The sequence below is a fragment of the Sinohyriopsis cumingii genome, chromosome 10, assembly GCF_028554795.1.
Source record: "Sinohyriopsis cumingii isolate HCF-2022 chromosome 10, ASM2855479v2, whole genome shotgun sequence".
NCBI classification, from domain to species: Eukaryota; Metazoa; Mollusca; class Bivalvia; order Unionida; family Unionidae; genus Sinohyriopsis; species Sinohyriopsis cumingii.
Genome location: NC_142970.1, coordinates 76869935 through 76888244, shown reverse-complemented (window position 1 = coordinate 76888244; position 18310 = coordinate 76869935). Strand labels below are relative to the sequence as shown.

Below are 18310 nucleotides of genomic sequence, written 5' to 3'. Positions count from 1 at the left end.
ATTATTAAAAAAAAGGACTTCCACCACGCCCCATAGTATAAGTGGTTTCCCAAAGTTATCTGGGCATGAATTATTGAGAGAGGGGGGTACATGGCCATAGCTGCTGAATTATATGTTGCAAATACTTGGCAACAAAACGCTGAATATTTTCTATACACCTGGCACTATATCTGTAAAGGAGTTTTTATATGTTCTATATACTTTGCAAAATATGTTGAACATGTTCTATATAACTGACAATAAATGCTGAACAAATTCTATATACTTGACAATATATGTTGAGCATGTTCTATATACTTGACAATATATGTTGAGCATGTTCTATATATTTGACATTATATGTTGAGCATGTTCTATATACTTGACAATATAGGTTGAACATGTTCTATATACTTGACAATATATGTTGAGCATTTTCTATATACTTGAATATCTGTTGAGCATGTTCTATATACCTGACATTATATGTTGAACATGTTCTATATACTTGACAATATATGTTGAGCATGTTCTATATACTTGACAATATATGTTGAGCATGTTCTATATATTTGACATTATATGTTGAGCATGTTCTATATATTTGACATTATATGTTGAGCATGTTCTATATACTTGACAATATATGTTGAGCATGTTCTATATATTTGACATTATATGTTGAGCATTTTCTATATACTTGACAATATATGTTGAACATGTTCTATATACTTGACAATATATATGTTGAACATGTTCTATATACTTGACAATATATGTTGAGCATTTTCTATATACTTGACATTATATGTTGAACATTTTCTATATACTTGACAATATATGCTGAGCATGTTTTATGTACTTGACATTATATGTTGAACATGTTCTATATACTTAACAATATATGTTGAGCATGTTCTATATACTTGACATTATATGTTGAGCATGTTCTATCTACTTGACAATATATGTTGAGCATGTTATATGTACTTGACAATATATGTTGAACATTTTCTATACACTTGACAATATATGTTGAGCATGTTCTATATACCTGACAATATATGTTGAACATGTTTTATATACTTGACCATATATGCTGAGCATGTTTTATGTACTTGACATTATATGTTGAACATGTTCTATATACTTGACAATATATGTTCAGCATGTTCTATATACTTGACATTATATGTTGAACATGTTCTATATACTTGACATTACATGTTGAGCATGTTCTATCTACTTGACAATATATGTTGAGCATGTTATATGTACTTGACAATATATGTTGAGCATGTTCTATAAACCTGACAATATATGTTGAGCATGTTTTATATACCTGACAGTATATGTTGAGCATGTTCTATGTACTTGACATTATATGTTGAACATGTTCTGTATACTTGACAATATATGTTGAACATGTTCTATATACTTGACAATATATGTTGAGCATTTTCTATATACTTGACTATCTGTTGAGCATGTTCTATATACTTGACATTATATGTTGAACATGTTCTATATACTTGACAATATATGTTGAGCATGTTCTATATACATGACATTATATGTTGAGCATGTTCTATATACTTGACAATATATGTTGAACATTTTCTATATACCTGACAATACATTTTGTAAATGCTCTATATACCTGGTATTACATGTTAAATGATATTTTATATACTTGGCAATACATGTTGAATATCTTCTATATACATGATAATATATCTTGAATGATATATTCTATATATGTGGAATGAAAACTCCACAAACTTCGAAGCATCCAACCTGCCACTGGAAAGTGGCATCATTTATACACAAGATATTTCAGAGACGAGATGGTATTGTGTCATCTATATACCTGTATGCTTCCTGAAGGGCAAACCTACCGATGCATTGTATACCATGTGTATCCACTTCTTGTCAAGTGTATTGACATCTATTACTGAGATGCAAATTTTACAATGTGAAGCAGAATTCTGATGATGTTCTGCCACAAAAAAAATATTGGGCTTTCTAAAAGAATACATGACAATTTAAGGACTACACACTCTCACTTTTAATTTCTCTTGTATATTTAGGTAGTTTTTACCTCTAATCTATGTTTGTGTGTGTGTGTGTGATTTGACTTTTTAATGTCGCTTTAACATTTTTTTAGTCATATCGCTACAATATATGCAGTGTGGCAGTTTACAGTGATGTCTAGCACTGGGACATCATGCTGCAGACATGTAGCATGATGTCCCGCCCAGTCACATTATCCTGACACCAGGCCGACCAGTCCTAACACTATCTTGTAAGAGAAAATATTTACTTTTATTTGAAATGGTTTAAATTGCCTAAGATTTTTAGTATTTTCTAAAATTTATACTTTTGGAACCTGTGGAAGATCTTTGCCTTAATTCTGAAGGATTACAAATTTGGTTTATCTTATAAATTCTAAAACTAACCTTTTAATCAGCAGTATATAGCCAGCAATGTGCTGATGTAGCATCAAACCATTACATATATATTTACATTTAAATTCTTAAGAAGGTAGATTAGTTCTTCAGCTGTGTTACCCTCTTTAAATAAGATTATTATTAATATTATTACATGGCAGCCAGTATATTTGTTGGAGGAAAAACCCAGGAATAGCCACTGACCCATGCGAATCTAGTGGCAAGGTTTCTCACATACCCGTGCTGGATCAGCCAAGACTTTAACTAAAAAAAACCACTATTTATCAATGGTTTATGACTAAATTTTAATTATAGCCAGATATGGAATGAGAAATTCCACACTGCTGTCATTTTTATACTCACTATAGATAATGGCACAAGTTAGTATTTTTTAGGGTAAAAGTTGGAGATTACTTTCGGAAATTCTTCCGCCAACCAAGATTTAATATACTTGCACTGGTTCTAAAAACAAGCATTTTAAAAATAAAACAATCTAAGTCTTAACATGTTAAAGTAAGATGCCATGTTTACCTTCACACTAAATATACTTCATTTTTATATGGCATGTTACATGTACTGCAAAATCAACCAGTGATATTACTACACCACCTTTGTTAACTATTTCCCAGTACAATCTAAGCATACAACATTACAAATTATATATATATATATATATATATATATATATATATATATATATATATATATATATATATATATATATATATATACACACACACACACACATACATATACATACATACACACACACACACACACAAATAATACTATCATGCAGGTTTGAGAATTTTTTATTCATACTATACGGAGATTCAAACCTAGGTCTGGGTAAATGGCACCCATCGTCCTGCCTGCACACACCAGTCCATATTCCATCACTGCTACTGAGTTGGCATAGACTCTTGTATAGCTGATAGCACTTCATGTTCTGTCTGTGTATATTTATAATTCTCTCTCTCTCTCTCTCTCTTTTGAGATTATGGAAACTACAGTTCTGAGAGGAAATTCACTAGCCTTGGGCAAGTAGAAACTGTTCATTTCAAGCCCACCCCACATATAGTGAAACCCTTTAAAACTGAACCTTCTGTATAGTGAAATCCTGTAAAGAGAAATTATTTTTGGGTCCTGAATTCTCCCTTACCTATGACCATAATTATATTCCCTGAAACTTTTTACCTCTCAAAACTGAAGAAAAAAAATTTTTTTCACCATATAAATTCCTCCACCCTCACCCCCAATAAAACTGAAACCCACTTAAAACTTGGACATGCATCTTAGCCGATAAAACATTGACATTTTAAGATGCTCCAGAAATAGCACGTGGTCATGCATTAAGTGCCAGTGATCTGGCACATATGGTCAATATTTTTTCCTGCCTGAAAGAAGGATCTTTTGGATTTACTTCAGTGATGATTTACTTACTGTAAAATCCTTATTGGAGTCAATGACCTGGAAATGTCCTAAGGGCATGTGAGGAAGAACAATACTTAAGAAGTGTGTTGTCCTTGAGTAGATTAATCTGAAATCTCTGCACATTAAAGAAGGGCTAGCATTTAAGTTAAATAACCGAACATTTCAAGATAAGCTTATTAAAAAAAGCTTCTTTATAAGGTTCATTAAGAAAAACAAAACACTGGTCTCACATTTTTGAAATTATGCACTCTATAAGAACATGTTCTGTTTCATTGTCGGTGGATACTGCCTGGTCAAGGTTCGGCTTTTAGAAGGCATGCATAAGTCTGGTACTTGTGTCCTATATGTGAGCGGCAATGCCACAATACCACCTCATCTCTTTTCTTCTATATAATGGATACCATCCTCCTATGAGTGATCTTTGCTTGTTCATTGCTGGCATAAATTATGCATAGATTGGGGGGGGGGGGGGGGGATAAAAATGAAACATTTTGAATGTAAAGGTGAAAATGAAAGGTACTGTATGTACTTCATTAGAAGACTAGTCTGACTCCATATAACACAGACCCTGAAATGCTCTTGTATAATGTTCTAGGTGATTACGGTCTTTATTATTTTTTTCTCCAGATTACTGTTAACAAACTGTATAGACCCAGACCTGCTGCATATCATGTGATGGCAGGTCTGTAACTGTGGACTCTGCATCTGGGCATGGCTTATAAATGAGTAAATAAGGTAGCTTTCGATGGGAAGAATTACAAAATTATCAGCCAAAAATGTGTGAGATATAACATGTTCCAGTGATAATTTCTAGATTCCCATTTACCTTTTCAATTGTAGATGTCACCTGTAAAATTCCTACTTGTACCTGTACAGGTATAGTCACTGCAATGTGACTACCTGGGGGCAATACCTGATTAACCCTGCTCAATATATACCAGACACTGACTGATTGGTTCATATCTTTGACCACAAGGACATCTGACCAAATAAACAAAACATGATCTCATCAGTACTTTTAATTGCAGTAACATAGTTTCTATAAGGAAGTTTATCTCATTGTGTCCGAGAAAATTTGAATAATATGCCCTTTTACAAACTGCATTTCAAATATTTTTTCTTCAATTTGTCATTTTTGTTTCAAGTGCTATTGATGGGGTTTTCAAGTCCCTTCCATCAAATGCGAACGTCATAACAGAGGGATATTTCACTCCAGCACAGTCATACTATACACTGCCTTTCCCTGCGTAACCCATTCCCCACAAAACCATAAATCTTCGCTGTGTGGTGGTGGCAAAACCCATTATCCAGCAGACCTTAGTTGGAACATTTGCTGGGCAGGTAAAACTTTCTGTCATGTGCCCAGTGTTTTCTTTATAATATAAAGGTTAATTTTATGATTCTGAAAATTAATGAAAATTCTAAAGTAATCTGGCAAGTTTACCATGGAGTTTTTTTTAGCCCTCCCTTGCACTGCAGTTTTTGAGTAAATGCAGGAAATGGGTCAGTGCCTATTCTGGATGTGCAACTATGACCTAAATCATCATGCCAAGAAGAGTGCCATAAATGGTACATCACTCACCCATCATACGGTAATATCATCATACCTTTATGTAAAATCAGATACTTGGGTCCCAAATGAAAGTACCTGTTTAACTGGTGTACCATGCCACTATTCCTAAGCAACAATGCCTTGCAAACTAAATTATATGCTATAGCCTACAAATACAGGTTCTTCTAAATTGCAAGCCAAAGTTTGGTCAAGATGTCTGGTATTATACAAGTTACTGTGTGGGGTGATTTTCTTTTGTTTAGTCCTTCTTACACTGATCATGGCCTTTCAAGTCCAAATTTTAAAAAATTTCCTTGCTCCTAATGGACGTTATTTATAAAATTTTGGAAATGGTACATGGTGGAGAACGCTAGCCATTGTGCAGAAACCAAATGGGGAATAGATGGAGGGGGGGGCTAGACAACAGCGCAGGTTCCACCTTATGGCTGGCATAGAATAAAATACACAGTCCTCAAAGAGACTGATGCTTTACTGGGTGAAAAGAATATTCAGAAATTCAAGATAAGACCTTTGTTAGCTTTTAACTGTTGAGTTTTGAAACCTATTCTGATATTCTTCATCAATACCAAGATTTTTAAATTACCTGCCGTTGTACACATACTGGATGTCAGCTTGGCACAGCTAATGCAGTTTTAAAATATAAATACTGATAACATCCGGTGCACCTATTCACTCATGATGCAATAACCAGATCCACTGCAAACATTTAGAAACAATTATTTCAAAAGAAAAGTATCAAGTACATGGTACACTTACAAATTTGGCAGTTAAATCCTCTTGATTTGACACCTGTGATCCTAACACAAGCATGTGACTGGGGTCCTGAACTGGCATAGGGGGTGGGATTTCGATGTCTGGCGCTTCGTCTGTTGGTTCTTCATTAGTTACTTCTAGGTTGGGTTTTGGTGTTGCCATGATAACCTCAGGTGCCACCACTTTCTGATCTTGTACCTCACTGCCATCCTACAAAAAGAAAAGAGGTAAATCTGACTTAACAAAAACAAACAAATATTTAATAAGATCAAAGACCAAATTCAAAGAACTAAATCTTATTTTTTTGTGTATTAATGTAGCTTATGCACTACTTTATTAACAGGTGTCCTTAATGTTCAAGTGTTCATAAATGTAGGTTTCATTGTTATTCGCATGGGTCCTAAATACATCTACCACTTGATAAAGAAGTGCCCTTTTTTAATATAATCCAAAGAACTATCAAGTCCTCTTCAAGGTGGAGGAATCTCAATAACCCAGGCTCCTTAAATGGACAACCACTTCATCCATGCATGTGCAGCAAGAATTGAATCTCCGACCAAAGAGGTGCCAACGTAGTGTCCTAGTATTAGTATTATAACAGGGTAGAACTAATATTCTGTGCCCAGAGCCTAAGGGCTACCAGAAGGCTGATTCTGTGCCGAAAGCCAAATGGTTACCTGAAGGCTGATTCTGTGCCAAAAGCCAAAGGGTTACCTGAAAGCTGATTCTGTGCCCAGAGCCTAAACAAAAAGCTACTTGAAGGCTGATTCTGTGCACAGAGCCTTAAATGGCTACTCGAAGGCCGATTCTATGCCCAGAGCCAAAGGGTTACCTGAAGGCTGATTCTGTGCCCAGAGCCTAAAAGCTACCCAAAGGCTGAATCTGTGCCCATGCCTAAGGGCTGCCTGAAGGCCGATTCAGTGCCTAGAGCCAAAAGGTTACCTGAAGGCTGATTCTGTGCCCAGTCTTTCCTTTTTCTAAAAAGACATTACTACACCAAGGATAACTCCAAATATTAGTATTCAATTATTTTGAGCAGACAAATAGTAACGACCTTTAACAGAAAATGGTTAAAATATAGTTCTGTTATTTCATAAGTTCTGTTATTATTTCAAAAACTATTTACTATGGTAAGAATTGAATTTGATAGTTTTAAAACATTCATAAAGTCGTGCAGCTTGAAAATCACTTACACACTTTTCATTTAAGGTTTTGCTTTGGCATGGTGTAATCAGTTTCAAACTTCACTACAAGCAAAACCTGTCAAATATGACATTTGAATCTTAAACGATTTCAAGCCAAAACCATCTGCTGGTCCATTATAGTTTGCTGATGCATTGTGGGACAACAGATCTGTCTAAGCTTTTCACAGTTATGTCCATGTTAGATACAGTTCAATATGGCATTAAGTATCTGTTAGTCTTGTCCACCACAATTTTTTTTCTTTTCTGGTGAATTGCAAATGGGTTGTTTTTACTGTAATGGTGTGAAGGAAGCATGCTCTTGAGCTAGTTACTCTGACAGATTTTACTTCCTGAAAATACCATATGTACTCAATTACAAGTCCAAATGCAAACTCTGAAGAGATCAATATTCCCATTTTCTAATTAATATAGGATGACAGTATGTCGAAAGCTTATTATTCAATACCAAATTTCTGGTGAATCTAGTCCCATACTACTTCTTGAAAATGAATGTGACAGTCATATATTTTTGAAATCGTAAAATCATTTAAACAAGGTATAAAAAAAGGCTGTAAAGTGAATTATTAGAAAACACGGATAAACTTAAATACTGAAACTGTGTTATTTTCAGTTCCAATCAGTTTTTGCTTCAGTTTTTTGATTGACCTTCCATTTACACAAGTGATTTTTCTTTCTTTAAAGATTTTCACCAAACAACAGAATTTCACACCACTCCAATGTTTTAAATTAAATTTTCTAACAACAAGCTGACTTGCATCAAAATGCGCATTACATTTAAATGATGGTCATTTCTGGCCATGTCTGATGGTAATGTTTATTTGTTAAGGTCCTCAAACAGATGCAGGTGGATGATAATACAGGGGTCAGTTATTAGTTACATCTTTCCACTGTTCTATTGTTATTATTATTATTTTGTTCTAAGATGGTTAAATTAGTATGTTATTCCATGGTACAGACCCTGATGCAATGGTTCCATTAGTCTTTTATTTCACTGTATATACCCTGTGTCAATGGTTCCATTAGTCTTTTATTTCACTGTATATACCCTGTGTCAATGGTTCCCTTAGTCTTTTATTTCACTGTATATACCCTGTGTCAATGGTACCCTTAGTCTTTTATTTCACTGTACATGCCCTGTGTCAATGGTTCCATTAGTCTGTATATACCCTGTGTCATTGGTTCCATTAGTCTTTTATTTCACTGTATAGACCATTTGGCAATGGTTCCATTAGTTTTTTTTATTCCATGGTATAGACCCTGGGGCAATGGTTCCATGAGCCTTTTATTCCATGGTATAGACCCTGGGCAATGGTTTAATTATAGTTCTTTATCCCACGGTACAGACCTTGGGGCAATGGTTCCATTAGTCTTGTATTCCATGGTACAACCCTGGGCAATGGTTCCATTAGTCTTTAATTCCATGGTATAGACCCTGGAACAATGGTTTAATTTGTCATTTATTCCATTTTTCCAATTGCAGGTCTGATGTTGAGCAGCAAACAAATAGGACAATCTTATAAATTTACCTCACTAATGTCAGCTGGCCCAATTCACCATATAATCATTGCACCAACCCCAGCTATTGTTAACTAAAGAATCAAGTTGCCCATATCTACCCCTGCATAATCAGCTAACAGTGGCCAGTATAGAGCCCAAGCAGTTTTTAGTTGTGACACCTGTAAGTTATTGTCCAACAAAGAAACAATGTAAGTAAATCGTATCCCCTCTGACTTTTACTTCATCACAGTGTTTATTTGACAAGTCAAAGATTGACTCACAAAATGACATTCGAGACCTATAATTTGATGCTTCACTGCCCACAGTATGGGCTGGTCCAAGATTTTTGATCTTTTGTGCTCTGACTCAAAAAACATCCCTTCAGACCAAAAGGAACTGAGATGTTGTGTATTATGAAGGAAATATTTTTTCTACTGACACCAGTGTATTTCATGCAATTATCATAAGCATATGAAAATATTTAATTTCAACAACATCATGAAATGTAATAACATTAGAAATTTTTTTGTCTGAAATTTCTTGCATCACACACAAACACACACACACACACAGACACAGAGACAAACACACAATGCTGTAACAAAAATGGTCGGACTAAACATCTGAACAGGCGAGTTAAAAGTTAAATGTGTCAACCTCTTACCCTCTGGTGCCATTTGGAATCACAATGTAGCAGCAAGAAAATGACATCCACACTTGCTAATTATATCTATTTTATACCACGTTTTATGCTAGAAACATTTGGAAGATGAATTTTAATTCACAGCAAAATCCTTTCCAATTGTGAGGTCACTGGTTCCTACATTAAACTGTCATGTTTACATTTGACCAGTCTGTTTTACAGACTAAATGCCACCAGTCTAAAACAGAACATGTGCAGTCAAACTCATATAAAGTATGGATTCAGAGAAATGTGGGCATATAGACAGAAAATTAAGTCAACTACCACAATTGTAACCATCATCTGACTAAAATAAGATTAAGTCCATTTATCAGTGAATTAAGTCCCTTTACAAGTGAATTTGAGGCCAGGTAAAAATGTTTGGTTTAGTTTTGTCTGTTTAACACCATTTTCCAGCACATGATATGTTATACATGGTAGCCTGTATATTCAGCCGAGGAAGAACATGGGAAAAACCATGACCCATGGGAAGCTACTGACAGGCTCTCTTTGAGCATATGCACATGTCTGTGTTTGGTTCCCCCCCTCCCCCGCCAGACAGGCTGCCCCTTCTTATATACGGGCAACCATTTCTGCCATCAACATACTGGTATTATAAGTAGCCTTTTACCTTTTTTTTTTACCTCTACAAGAGAGGCCACCTTTCCAATGAAGATGGGGCAGCTTCAGAAGATGAGAACTAATGAATCTTCAATTATCATGTATACTCACTAATAAGTTGATTCAAACTGCAAACAACATAAATTCTAATCCATTGTTGCATAATTCTATACAGATCAGGGTCTATGTTGTTTATTCTACTGATTACAAACAAAGATCCAGACCTTCTGGTGGATTTATATTTTGGCAAATTTATGTCTGTATATTTGTAATGCCACTTGATTTGCAATGAAGTACAGTGTATATATGGTATGTGAAGTCGCCCAATTTGCCCTGATTGCGCTTTAATGCCCAATCTGCCCTGGTTGCGTTTAATGCCCAATTTGCCCTGATTGCACTTTAATCCAGTCTGTCTCAGCACTAAATAACCTATTTATTTTGCCATACTGTAAAATGCCAAACCAAACAAATTATGTTCTGTACCCTCTGCTACAGAACTTTACTTGACATGTACTTGAAAACATTCTGGCCATTCAAAAGGCTACTACTCCTTGACTCAAAAACTCAGCATTACCAGTCATAGTCATTAAATTATTACAAATTACACATATTTGACACACACACACAAACACAGACATATCTGCCACTTTCAATTCTCTTTGTATTTAAAGTATTTAATGCAAGATATCAAAATATGATGCTGAGTACCTCTGATTAAAAAAAAGGGAACCTGACTGAACTTTTTTAATTTACACTTTCAAAAATGTTATATATAAAAGAGAAACCATGTGGTCAGAATGTGTATCAGCTGAATGAAGAAAAATATATCAAGACAGTTTGTTATGACTGAGTGTGTGTTTGTGTGTGTGTGTGAGAGAGAGAGAGAGAGAGAGAGAGATTTGGTACCCCATGGTTCAAAGTGTATTTTGACCTCGTTCCACATGGACAAATATAGGACAGTATGTTCAGTGGAAAACGTGTTATGGATTCCTCCATTGTATAGATCCACCCATCAGTATTTCTGTTCTCTGTGATCCTGATACTTTTGAATCATGATGATGTGGTCAATCCTGAATTTTCCATGCCATGGTCAAATCACAGTAAATAGCACAGTTACCAGTACACATGGGAATCTGTATGGTCATCACAACTATTACTCACATAACAGTTTGATTGACAGGTGTAATGTTAGATCACATTTGATTGATGCATGTTTTAATGTGTAAATATGACAACTGGGTGAGATCATGTACCTTTTTCATTGGTCATAATAAATTAGCTAGCCATGTTTTTCTGCTCACATTTCAATCTGTCAACATAAAGTTCAGCTAGGGTTTCAGTCACTCACCACAAAAAAAAGGAGTCTATATTAGGAAGGTTTCAGTTACTACAGATATGTCAAAGAGTACAATTTCATGTTTCATACTCCGACTGCACTCAGCAGTGAAAAACACATTCAGCATGTAATTAAAAGGGCACATCTAAATCCTGAATTCAGACCTGCATTTAACCAGTTCAATGGAATGATTTACATGACTGGTAAATAAATATACAAAACAATTTTTAAATACTCCAAAAATCTAAAATATTTTTTTTAAATCCAAAATGCTATGTCAATTAAGATTTTCAGTCATGCATACATACAACTTGCGCGGAATAAACATAACAAGACTTTTTTTCTGTACAAAATCATCTGTAATGAAATTTTACGCAGAGAAGTTTCAATTTGAAGTTTTCTAAATAAGATGGGTACACCTTGCTGAAATAACTCACTTGATGTGCATTTGTTATTCAGTCTTTTGTGCAATACATTTTTTAAAAATATGTCAAATAAATATCCACATATCCTTTAATATATTTACAAATTAGGCAATGAACAATATCCCTCTCAAGTGTAGTTTTGCATCAATGAATCCTTGTGGTGTTATCGGTGGTAATGTAGTGTACTGAAATGTAGTCCAGTGAAATGTTAATTTCCTAAGATCCTTTTAGGAAACATTCAAATAAATATCTAAGCCCATTACAAGTAATGTCCGATTCCATTCTATAAAAAATAACAGATTTCATTCTGCCCTCACATCCTTGTTAGTATGTACAGTACTTATTTTTGCTGTGTCATCAACTCACCTTCTCTTGATTAAAGTTACAAAATGTGAAGTGTGGGAATTACACATCCTGATCCATTCTTCCAGAATATAAAATTTAATCCATTCATTTCCATAGTTTGCGATGCATAATTTTTCTCAAGCATCATTACATTCTATACAAATCCTGCCCTACAAATTATGTATTAGAAACAACCCCCAGCTTCCTTTCTTCGATGTGAAAACTGAGATCTTTATCGTATCATTGTAAGTGCATACATCTCAACAAGGAAACATTCCACATGTAAATGGTGACCAGGAGGGAAAGTAGAACTGAAATATCACTGATCTACTTTTAATATCCCTCTGAATCCAGTAAGAAGTCCAAGTCTACATTCAGTAAAAAATCAATAATGTTGGAATTTATCCACCTTTCACTACTGACAGGGTTACATATCAATCTATATGTATCACTGTAACCAATATTATTTCTCAGCTGTCACCAGAAGCGATGTAGACTTTTTGATTCTAGGAATAAACTGTGCCATGACAGACTATATAGAATTTTTATTTATAATTTTTTTTCCCCTTGAAAACCCATGTAAAAGTCCTCAGCTGGTGGGGACAGGTTTTGAATAAGTTGTGTATTAAAATGTGCATGAATTTAGCTTAACACAAACTAATATCTATGAAAAATTGCATATGGTGTACAGTCTTGATCGTTTCCAAAAAGGTCTGTTGAAACAAGGTTGGCACATCATCTAGAAATGCGAATGGCATACATAAACTCAACACTAGTTTAGACATTATGATTAAATTGTCAACATTTTTCCACTTTCACCAAAACAGAGCATGTCCGTCAAAGCAAAGTAAATTGTTGTAAGTAGGTATGGGCAGACTTCAATACCAGGATTCAACTTCTCACTGCAGCAGCCAAGTATATGAGAAAGATACAATGTACACTGTACTTGAAAATACATGTACCGGAAAGAGCTCCATAGATATGGTCAATGAATATACACAAAATAGAGCCAACACAGTCCCAAATTACAATGGATGCATCAATCACCACTATGGTAACGCCCCTTTTGTAATCTTCAAAACAAAGAATACATTTCTTGGCCGTCCACCACCACCACGTGCTTATTACCTCCTTGACCCTTGCAAAGAAAGTTAAATACTGGATCGCAAATCTAATAATATATATATAGCTGTAATCCAATCCATCTAAAAACCTCTTTCCTTTCAGGTCACACTGTACTGTCATGATCAGAGACAACAACTAAAGTGGAAATAAAGTGTCAAGGGAAGGGTGGTTGGAGGGCCAAGATAATTACTGTGTACAGCCAGTTCAACATGCATAACCAGTAGTATAGACATTCCAATGTAAGGCACTCTTCTGAAATTTTATCTTATTGGCTGCCTGCATGTCTGTCCTTTATATCAGTCAAATACCCATGTTGATATACTTAAGGTTTATGACCCCTCTCTCATCATTATTCCGTCAATGGTCAACTGGTCGACTTTGGCCAAGTTTTCACACACACACACACAATCATATTGGTTATTCAAGTGTCGAGTGATTAAATCATTTTACCTACTTGTAAATACAATAATGTGATTCAGGTACTCCTATTAAAGCCTATAAAGTTTATGAGACAGTGTTTGACTTGTAATCCAAGGGTTATGGGCTCAATACCCAAGCCAGACCAGGTCAGTTGCCTTGGCATGACCTTGAGAAAAGCTCTTAGCTTCCATTTCCTCAGCATGTTATAGCCAATAATGCATCAAAAGTGCCATCAAAACATGCAAAAAATGGACATTCTGCTGTCTTCATTTTAACTCGTATGGTCAACATGCATGGTGAAATGACCAAAAATGGACATAAACTTCTGTGATTTGCTACACTTAGTTTATTCCCGCTGTTTTGGCATCCTATGCAAATATTTCAGACAACATCACGTGTATACACAATCTTTTAAAAATAATTTTCTCCATGGAGCAATGTATTATTAATTTGCTTTTTATAAAAATAACTTACTTTTTTTTTTAAAGAAAAGAATTTTGATATATATATTTTTAAATGCAAAAATATTCTTTTGCCATAACTAGTTGAAGTTAGAAGTATGCCATCACATAATGCACTGGCAGATTTAGATTTTTCTTGTTCTGTTCTACTGATTACTCCTAACAAACTGCACAGACTCAGATTTGCCTGCAAAGTATGCAATGGCAGATTTGGGTCTGTGCACCTGGACTGGACTTTATGGAGTTTATCAGCTGTGTAGGTCTGCAAATCAAACAGCTGTGATTCTGCTAATTAATACAGAACCCAGAAAACTCAATTCACAAATGTGTTTATGAAATATGGATGCCCCCGCCTAGTGCCAAAAATGAAATGAACTTCACTGAGGTGTCATTGACATATTTGGACATAAACACATGGGTAAAACTTCATGCCCTTCCCACTGCTGTGAAAGGACCAAAAAATACATTAGTTTCCAAACTTTGTACAGTATAGATTAATAGATTATTATCAGACTTTTTCAAATGCAAACAAAACACTAATAGTTTTAAGGGATATAATATCCAGTTTTTGGTTCTAACATATAATGAAACACCTATACCAGATTTCGATTTAAATGGGCCTGACATTAATGGGAAAGTTAGCAATAGGTTCCCATGGAAACAAAAGTGTTGCTAAGAAACAGAATCAAAGAAGAATAAGCAAATCCAGCCTTTATTACTCTGTATAAGATGACCTTAAAATGTTATAGCATGTATACTCTTAAAAGTCCAACAAGGTCGATGTTAAAATGCTGTACTGTAAATACTCTTAAAAAATATCACACTGCAAATTGCAGAGACAGATCTGCCACTGCATAATGCATCAGCAGACCTGGGGTTATGCAGTTTCTTAGGCATAGTTAGAAGAACAAGCAGCATAGACACTGATCTGCCAGCACATTATGTGAAGGCAGATAAGGGTCAATGTTGTTGCAGTTTGACTAGACTAAACGGTATCAATGGTAAATCTAATAAATGGACAGACAAATGAACTGACAGCACCGTGATTAGATTTGAAAAACTGGGGACCATAAAAGCAGTTGCCTGCTTAGTGAATGTCGCTGATTCAGGAGACATCCGAATATACATGTATACGCAAAAATAATTCATCACACATGGGCAGTTATCTGTTAGTGTTAATGAAACACTACATTCAAGTGTGGCTTCTACATTTGTCATTAAGAGCACTTTCTGACATCATCAAAATTGGTGTGAAGCACTTATGTTCATTCATTGAACATTTGGGACTTGAACAATAATTACTTTCTCCCTGTCTGGATAATTTGTTTGCATATGAAAATCATAATTTTCCCCAAAACATCTTGTCAGGAAAATTAATATTTCTATTTTGCACTGACGAAATCTGCAAATTCAATACCAGTTCGAAGTGGGAAATGTTAACTAAGGCCATGCTGTATCTTTCCTTGCAAAAATGAAGCACTTATATGAAAATTTTGCCATGTTTTCTTCAACCAAGTTCTTTTTCTGCAAGAGTGACATGCCCTTGAATAAAAAACGATGATGAGTCTTGGTCCTGAAAAAGTACTTAATTCTTATTTGACAGTAAAATCATTTGGCTCCCTGTACAAACTAGTTTAAAACTATTCAGATAAGATGGGAGAATGGCAAGAATCCATTGATCCACAATGATCCCCATATAAGATGGGAGAATGGCAAGAATCCAATGATCCCCAGATAAGATGGGAGAATGGCAAGAATCCATTGATCCACAATGATCCCCATATAAGATGGGAGAATGGCAAGAATACAGTGATCCCCAGATAAGATGGGAGAATGGCAAGAATACAATGATCCCCATATAAGATGGGAGAATGGCAAGAATCCAATGATCCCCAGATAAGATGGGAGAATGGCAAGAATCCATTGATCCCCAGATAAGATGGGAGAATGGCAAGAATCCACTGATCCACAATGATCCCCACATAAGATGGGAGAATGGCAAAAATCCACTGATCACAAAATAAGATGGGAGAATGGCAAGAATCCATTGATCCCCAGATAAGATGGGAGAATGGCAAGAATCCAATGATCCCCAGTGAAATTAGAAACTTCAGATTTGGTTAATTCTTTGCCCCTCTCAGTCAACAGAAGAGACCAGATAACCTCTGGCTGTTTTTCAGAATGGGGAAAACAATCTTTAGTTTACATTCAAATATTTTAAATTTAATTTTTTTATGACAGTTCACAAAACATGGTGTGCTAACATTTGTATGCTATTACCACATTCTGAAATAGGGTAGATGGAAAATTTTAAGGTTCTGACAATGACAATAATGACGATACAAATTGGGTGATAACTTATTTCAATGACAGCAGTGTTTGGAGCATGGATGTACATTCGATCTGATTAAGAAGCATCACTTGACTACTGTTTGCATTGGCTCCGATAACTCAGGCCCAAAAAATGTGTTTTCTAATTTGCACTGGGTAGAGTGTGTGTTGTGTGTGACTTGGATTTTTAATGTAGCTTTAACAATTTTTCAGTCATATCGCTATCTGAAGTGTGGCAGTTTATAGTTATATCTAGTACTGGGGCATCATGTTGCAGACATGTAGCATGATGTCCCATCCAGTCACATTATCCTGACTCCAGGTCGACCAGTCCTAACACTAACCTCTTAATGCTGAGCACCAAACGAGGCAGCTGTTAGTACCATTTTTGTAAGTCTTTGGTATGGTTTGACTGGGGATTGAACCCATGACCTCCCCCATCTGAGGCAGATGCTCTAACCACTAGGCCACCGGAGTGGTCTGTACTGTGTAGATAGTTTTTTTAAAACATTATATATTTTAATGATTAGTGTATATATATACTATGCTAAGTGCTTCACGTACTGGGCTAAACTGCCTCAGTTAGATGCACAAATAAATTTCAGAAATTTATTTTTACCTGGGGTGAAAAAAATTGCTAGGGTAGGCAGCAAAAACCTGGGACAGTTGGCCGACCAAAAATACAAACATTTTTTTTTTTGCCTCATGAGACAAGAATGACTGTCTAGTGTTTGGGAGATCCACTGATTTTTGCCCTAATCCTGTCATGCTCTTTTTCCACATGACAACATATGCATGTCGATTTCATACTCATTACATTAGATTTCAAATTAATTATATTACATTTCATAACTTTATTATATTTCATACTCATTACATTAGATTTCACATTAATTATATTACATTTCATAACTTTATTATATTTCATACTCATTACATTAGATTTCACATTAATTATATTACATTTCATAACTTTATTATATTTCATACTCATTACATTAGATTTCACATTAATTATATTACATTTCATAACTTTATTATATTTCATACTCATTACATTAGATTTCACATTAATTATATTACATTTCATAACTTTATTATATTTCATACCCATTATATTAGAGTTCACATTAATTATATTACATTTCATAACTTTATTATATTTCATACTCATTACATTAGATTTCACATTAATTATATTACATTTCATAACTTTATTATATTTCATACTCATTACATTAGATTTCACATTAATTATATTACATTTCATAACTTTATTATATTTCATACCCATTATATTAGATTTCATACACAGTACATTAGTTAACTGTCACCAGTCACACTATTCATTTTTCACATATTAACTGCAAGCAAAGTCCTGACAATAATTTATAATATTAACTCTGATCATGTGGCAATACAACTGGTGGAATATCTGATGGAATACATGTTAATGTCAAGTCTCTATGCCAGTTAAATACTAAAATGATAGGGATGCAAATACTGTGGAGGTGGGATTGGAAACAGTATGGTCCCTTGAATATGCAAGTACTGTGGAGGTGGGATTGGAAACAGTATGGTCCCTTGAATATGCAAGTACTGTGGAGGTGGGATTGGAAACAGTATGGCCCATTGAATATGCAAGAAATTGGACACTAATACTTTTACCCTTT

At 34.8% G+C, this 18310-nt stretch overlaps 1 protein-coding gene across 2 annotated transcripts in view; it reads right to left on the bottom strand.

The window, feature by feature from the left end:
* Nucleotides 1–18310, bottom strand: part of LOC149790418 (kalirin-like) — a 536347-nt gene that overhangs the window by 101803 nt on the left and 416234 nt on the right. For both annotated transcript variants that reach the window (XM_089972467.1, XM_089972468.1), the window contains exon 41: nt 6193–6399. In XM_089972467.1, the coding sequence (XP_089828593.1) occupies nt 6193–6399 (207 nt within the window). The remainder of the gene's footprint in view (nt 1–6192; nt 6400–18310) is intronic.